The following is a 6,015-nucleotide window of genomic DNA, read 5'->3' as shown; positions in this document are numbered from 1 at the left end:
TTAAGGACAGGGACACCCTACTAATTCGATCAACGAGCCATATTCTGTACTTGCAAATCTTCACATTTTTTTTTTTTTTGGGTAAAGTACTGGAGGGCCATAGGGTGAAAAAAAATGGGATCAATAATAACATGTTCCGCTTAAATCACTAGGTGATTCATGCAAAGATAAAAAAGAACAAAATTATCTCTGTTGCTGGAGAGAAATAGACATCAAATTCAATTCTTTCTTTCACTGAAGAACAACAGAAGCAATGACTGTTGGTAGGCAAGCTGAGACCAACACTTTAGAAACAAATAAGCTATCACAAATAATTAAATTCAATAAGTAAAAAAATAATTCTAAAAAAAGGGCATGCCAAATCACCAATTTCCTCTGCTATAATCCGATTCAGGGTTGCCAATAGAGAAGTTCAGTGACAGTGAGAAGTGAAAAAACCATGATGCATAGCTTAAAACCTTGGGAAGAAGCAGACATCAAATTCATAGAATCAATAAAAATAAATAAATAAAGCACAAAAGTAAATTAAATCCAGAATAAGGAAACAGAAGAACTTATAAAGGAAAAAAAAAAAAAAAATTCCAACAACTTACGATGTCCAAATGGGAAATCCCCATCTGGGTAAGACCAGAAGCGATTTTCAGGCACCGTTCTCGTGTCTCTCCCCATGTATATTTAACATCACCGTAGACAATCGAGAGCCTATCTCTGTAAACATAGGCAGACCTCTCTAGAAAGCTTATGGGAGACAAAGGAATGTAATTCGCAGAGCATCGAACAAGGCCCTCCATCGATCTGATTCGGATCACATAAAAACCAAACTGAACAACTGAAAAAGAATCTGCAAATTTTAAGATTTATATATCGAAAGAGAAGCAAGAATAACGATGTTGACTTTTTTATCTTTAGCTGTTGTTTGTTTGAAATTAAAAATATCTTCAGGGTTTGAATCCGTTAATCGTTACCTTCACAGATGATTCCTGTCCTCCCGGATGGATGATTACCACCAAAATGCGGGAATGAAGGTCGCTCCAAGTCGACGATCTAGGGAAGATGTCATCCAATTAACCCTAAATGACCATCGATCATGCCTTCCTTTTGGAAAGAAACTTTACAGTAATAGGTGAAGGCGTGAAGCACCGGAAGCTCGCCAGTTACCATTTTTTTTATTTTTTTGGATAAAGTGAAACTTTATAGATTGGGAGAATGACATTTGGCGGCGATAGGATCCGCTCAGCAATCACCTGGTCGTATGTCAGCATTTAACGCCAGTCTTTCCTTCGGCAAGTACACGAATAAAAAGGGATACATTTAAAAACAAAAAGGATGGAGGTTGGATTCTAACTCATATAACTAGGTGTCATTACAAGCACCTGACCGATTTTCCATTTTTGACGGAAGAATTGATCGATCATTAGGAAAATGTAGGATCATGGACTAACCACATGAAGAGAAATAGCATCTTTAGTCCATTCAGTTAATCCACGCAGTTAAAGAGATCAGATTAAGTTCACGTACCAAAAAATCTCTCACTTCTGTAGGTTTAAAATTCATATTTTCTTTCTTCATTTAATAGATTTTAAATCAGATGTATTATTTTGAATCATAAAATTAAGGCCAAATTTAAGAAAATTACAAGTTCAAAAAATAAAAATCAGTTGAAGATTTGGATGATGAACCCGATCAATTATTCAAGCACGTGAGAAGAAAAGAATGGAATGATTCACTCCCCTAGGGTTTACAACTATCTCCTAAATCTTAGTATTTGTTAAAATATTCTTTAAGATTTCATTTTTTGGCTATCTAAGAACAGTTAAATTTCGTTATTGTCGTTTAGAATCAAAATGAGAATATTTAATTGGTTTTGATTTTGATTTTGATTTTTTTTTATTTTAATTATTCTTTTATTAATTTGATATGGGATTCGATTTTTTTGATAACCATAAAATATTACTGGGGAAGTGCATTCCCTATATTAATATAGGAAAAATGTTTTATGTGGGGAGTTGTATCGATCTATTTTGCCACTGTTTTTTTTTTAAATACTATTTTTACAGTTTTATTCTTAAAATAAGATATATCATTGATTCAGATCAATCGAAGATTGGAGATCAGTCTGAACCGAAACCAATCCGATACAAGAATCGCACTAAAAGATTTACAAGGGACAATGAAATATTATCTTTATAGTGTCCCTAATAAATGTTTTTTTGTATTTTCTGGTGAAAGGATATGTTTTGGCATCTTCCATTTATTTCAAAGAGAAAAAGTAAATGCACGCCGCACGAGTGCAGATTCCAGTTTGCGTTTCCACGCAAAACTTGATACGAGATCCATTCTTACATTCACTTTCGTATTCGGATCCATGTAAATGATGTCATTTTTGCCACTATATGTGACATAGATTCATCTCATCCCGGTGTTGTATGGTGCTTTCCGGCTTTCCCCCATTTTTAAATAAGATAATAGCTGATTTCAAGTTGTTATTGCCAAGGCGAAGGGACCCACATGATTATGGTAGTGGGACCGTGGGAGTGATCAACTCATTCTCCCCCTCTTTTCTCATCCTAAAGGCATATTTAAGAAGAGAGAGAGAGATGAACTGAATATGCCTCCGGAGTCTAAGGTTCCTATTTGATAACATTTTAAGAAACACATTTTTACCATTTCTGTGAAACAAAATAAAAAATGTTTGATAAAAATATTTCGTTTCACTTGTTTTCAGAAATATAAATTAAAATTTCTACCTATTTATGGTTCAAGAAAAGACTTAGACAAAACAAGGCAAAACAAGTTACTTGTGATTTATGGTCATTATTTCGTTGATTACTATCAACTTCTAGAAACATGACTTATCAAACACCTTCAATTCCTTTTCCGTTTCTGTTTCTAAAAACTAAAATTTATGTTTCTGTCATTTCTTGAAACAAAAATGACAAAAATATTATCAAACGGGCCCCAAATTGTGTGCAATAAGCATCTAACACCTAGGAGGCCATAGCCACGCACCCCCAGTAGTTGGATGTTTATTGCATTTCAAGATCTCACCATGGACAATTTTGATGCTGATATCCCATTCTTTATCCATCTCTAACATTTCTTGTTTAGGCTTTTATTAATAAATTAAGGAAAGAAAATGAATCGAGTCGGGAACCGTTTTTGAAACCAAATCGAGTCAATGCAGTTTAGATATTGAAAATGCACTTACTCGTTCGTGGGTAAGTGGAGACCGTGGCGGTGGGTTACTGCGCTTGTCTCCCCAAGGATTAGTTTTTTTTTTTTTATAGCATCCCTATGATTAGTTGAGGCGCGTGTAAGTTGACCCAGACACCTTGATTAACAAAAAAAAAACACTTGAATTATTGAACAATATGATTTTGATTTCTCCTTTTTATCTCTTACACTGAATTAAAATTGTACATTTGTACTAAATTTCCAAATCCATACTAATTGACACCCTTGGGCTGAAGGGCGCAAGTAACAAATTATCCCTACAAAAAAAAAATAATAATAATAATAATAAATAAATAAACAAACAAGGCGTGGGAGGATTAAATTACGTTCAGTCCATAATGATACTCTATTAATTCAGCTAGGCTGGAGATTTCCCTCATCCCCCACTTCCTTGTGGGGTAGGGTTTTAAAATCAAAATATTTTCCTAGAGACAATGATGAGTGTTGACTGTTGAACAATATTGGCCACATCATTCCCACTCTATGTACAATAGTCTACTGAAAGGTGGGCTTGGCAGTTCAATTAATATTTGGAAGGACCCATGGTTACCAAAATGGCCACAAACCTTTATATGCCAGGAGTTGAAAGATTTACTAAAATCCCCTGATTTAATAAGGTATCTAAGCTGCACCATAAAAAAAAAAAAATCTTAGTTTATGCAATGCATCCTCCTCTTTCATATCTCTTTAATAGGAAATCTTCTTTTTTAAATGGATTCTCTCTCCAGTGCATCTTTCCTTCCCTTACATATATGGAAACATACTCTCTTTCCATCTTTCTCTCCCTTACTGATAGGAAACCTCATGTGATATCTCCAATAGGAAATCTTATTATATATGAGCAATGGATCTTCCCTTCCATTAAGGAATATATGCATGTTGAGTGATCATTAGCCGTCCATTTTGGATCAAAGGGGCAACCATGCCAAAAAAAAATTTCATGGTTAAATTTTAGTGTCAAAACTAAGACAAAGTAGTGCCAGAAGAGGCCCTCCAGGTGTTATGTGGCTAAAAGGCCTATAATCCTTGCACCTTGTGGTGCTAACATATCCCTTGAGACACAGGAAGGAAGGTCCTCTCTATCTCTGCTGTTTCCTTATAGATATCATCCTTTAAGAACTTCAAACTAAAGTAAAGCCAAGAAAGTTCTACAAGGATTTAAATTTCTCGAGTTTGGATCTAATGAAAATTTCATGGATCCCACATTTTATTTTCTCTGTTTTCTTGTTATTAAGATAAACAACAACAATAACAACATAATCTTATTCCAAATAAATGGGATCGGCCATATGGATCCATACTCTTTAATCAGCTCTATTCAAAGTCATACAAGATACGAGACCTAAGCTAAGTATACATTTTCTTAATAATTCTACATCCGTTGAACATGGCCATGCCACCTCAAACGACTCTCTCTAAATTTATCATGAATCAAAGCTACGCCCAACTCAGCTCAAATATTTGCCACAAATGACTATTCTCCATATTCTTCAGTATTGTCAAAGTGATTTTATTCTCTATATTGATGTGTGCTCCAATAGGAGACTCTATAGTATAAGATTGAGGAACCCTGGTCCAACCATACAATAGAAAACTATCACATAAAATATAGACTTCTATATATAAAGAGATTCTTGAAAATCGAATAGGAAGTTCCTTAGAATAGGGTAAAACTCCTATATCGGTCAATAAGTATGGTCACTTCACTCAATCAATGAAATTACTTCAATTTCACTTATTAAGGTATTTTATGGTTTAAATTTTGTTACTAGAAAGGCTTCCCATGGCTTTTGCTTTCTGCCTAAGAACAAACTTTTCTATCTTTCCAGTTGCATTCTTTGGCAGATCTTCAAATGCAACAGTTCGCGGAGCCATGAAATGTGGCAACCGTTCCCGACAGAAGTGGATAATCTCTTCGGCACTCGCATTACTACCATCCTTCAACTTCACAAAGGCGCAAGGTGTCTCCCCCCAGTGATCAACGGGGCGTCCTACTACTGCAGCTTCCAGAACTGCTGGATGACTAAATAGTACTGATTCAACCTCAATGGTGCTTACATTCTCTCCACCAGAAATGATGATATCTTTAGACCTGTCCTTCACTTCTATGTAACCATCAGGATGTTTCACACCAAGATCTCCAGTTCGAAACCATCCACCATTGAAAGCTTCCAGTGTGGCTTTTGGATCTTTATAGTACCCACTCATCACAGTGTTTCCTCTGAACATCACTTCCCCCATGGTTTTTCCATCAGGAGCCACACTCTCCATGGTGACTGGGTCTCTTATGTCAACCTCCTCCATCCCAAGATGGTTCAGTCCTTGGCGGGATTTGATCTTTGCTCTCTCTTCTAGGGGTAAAGAATCCCACTCAGGTTTCCATATACATACAGTAGCTGGTCCAGAAGTCTCTGTTAGACCATAAAAGTGAGATACATTGAAACCCAGTTCTTCCATACTAGATAAGTGTTTGAGATTTAAAATGTAACCGCAAGCGTACGAATCAGTGTAGCTACGGGTCGAACACAGGGAGAGCAGCCACCTTATTTTTTATTTCTTTTAATAATGCGAAAGTGAACTGATTAATGGTTGTGATCTAATTCTAATTACCGTCCTAAAAATAACGTCCTAACCATTCGTCATCTAAGAATTTAAAGACGCAAGCCACACAATTAAAATTAAATAAATAAATAACTAAAAATAAACAACCCACGCAATTAAAAAAAAATAATAATAAAGGAAAAAAAATGCTGAAATAAAAATAAAGTAAAAGAAAGGGGA

At 35.4% G+C, this 6,015-nt stretch overlaps 2 protein-coding genes across 2 annotated transcripts in view; both read right to left on the bottom strand.

The window, feature by feature from the left end:
- Positions 1-1,186, bottom strand: part of LOC122060071 (butanoate--CoA ligase AAE1-like) — a 7,591-nt gene extending 6,405 nt beyond the window's left edge. Inside the window, exons 1-2 of the mRNA XM_042623236.1 lie at positions 966-1,186; positions 594-795 (exon numbers count right to left, since the gene is read on the bottom strand). Coding sequence (XP_042479170.1) covers positions 594-791 — 198 coding nt within the window. The 5' untranslated portion in view covers positions 792-795; positions 966-1,186. The remainder of the gene's footprint in view (positions 1-593; positions 796-965) is intronic.
- A 3,750-nt stretch (positions 1,187-4,936) lies between these two features.
- Positions 4,937-6,015, bottom strand: part of LOC122059329 (butanoate--CoA ligase AAE1-like) — a 2,491-nt gene continuing 1,412 nt past the window's right edge. Inside the window, exon 2 of the mRNA XM_042622053.1 lies at positions 4,937-5,692. Within this exon, the coding sequence (XP_042477987.1) occupies positions 4,990-5,692 (703 nt within the window). The 3' untranslated portion in view covers positions 4,937-4,989. The remainder of the gene's footprint in view (positions 5,693-6,015) is intronic.

Source organism: Macadamia integrifolia, chromosome 13 (assembly GCF_013358625.1).
Source record: "Macadamia integrifolia cultivar HAES 741 chromosome 13, SCU_Mint_v3, whole genome shotgun sequence".
Taxonomy (NCBI): domain Eukaryota; kingdom Viridiplantae; phylum Streptophyta; class Magnoliopsida; order Proteales; family Proteaceae; genus Macadamia; species Macadamia integrifolia.
Note: the sequence above shows the minus strand (reverse complement) of the source record. Positions and strands in the feature narration are given on the sequence as shown.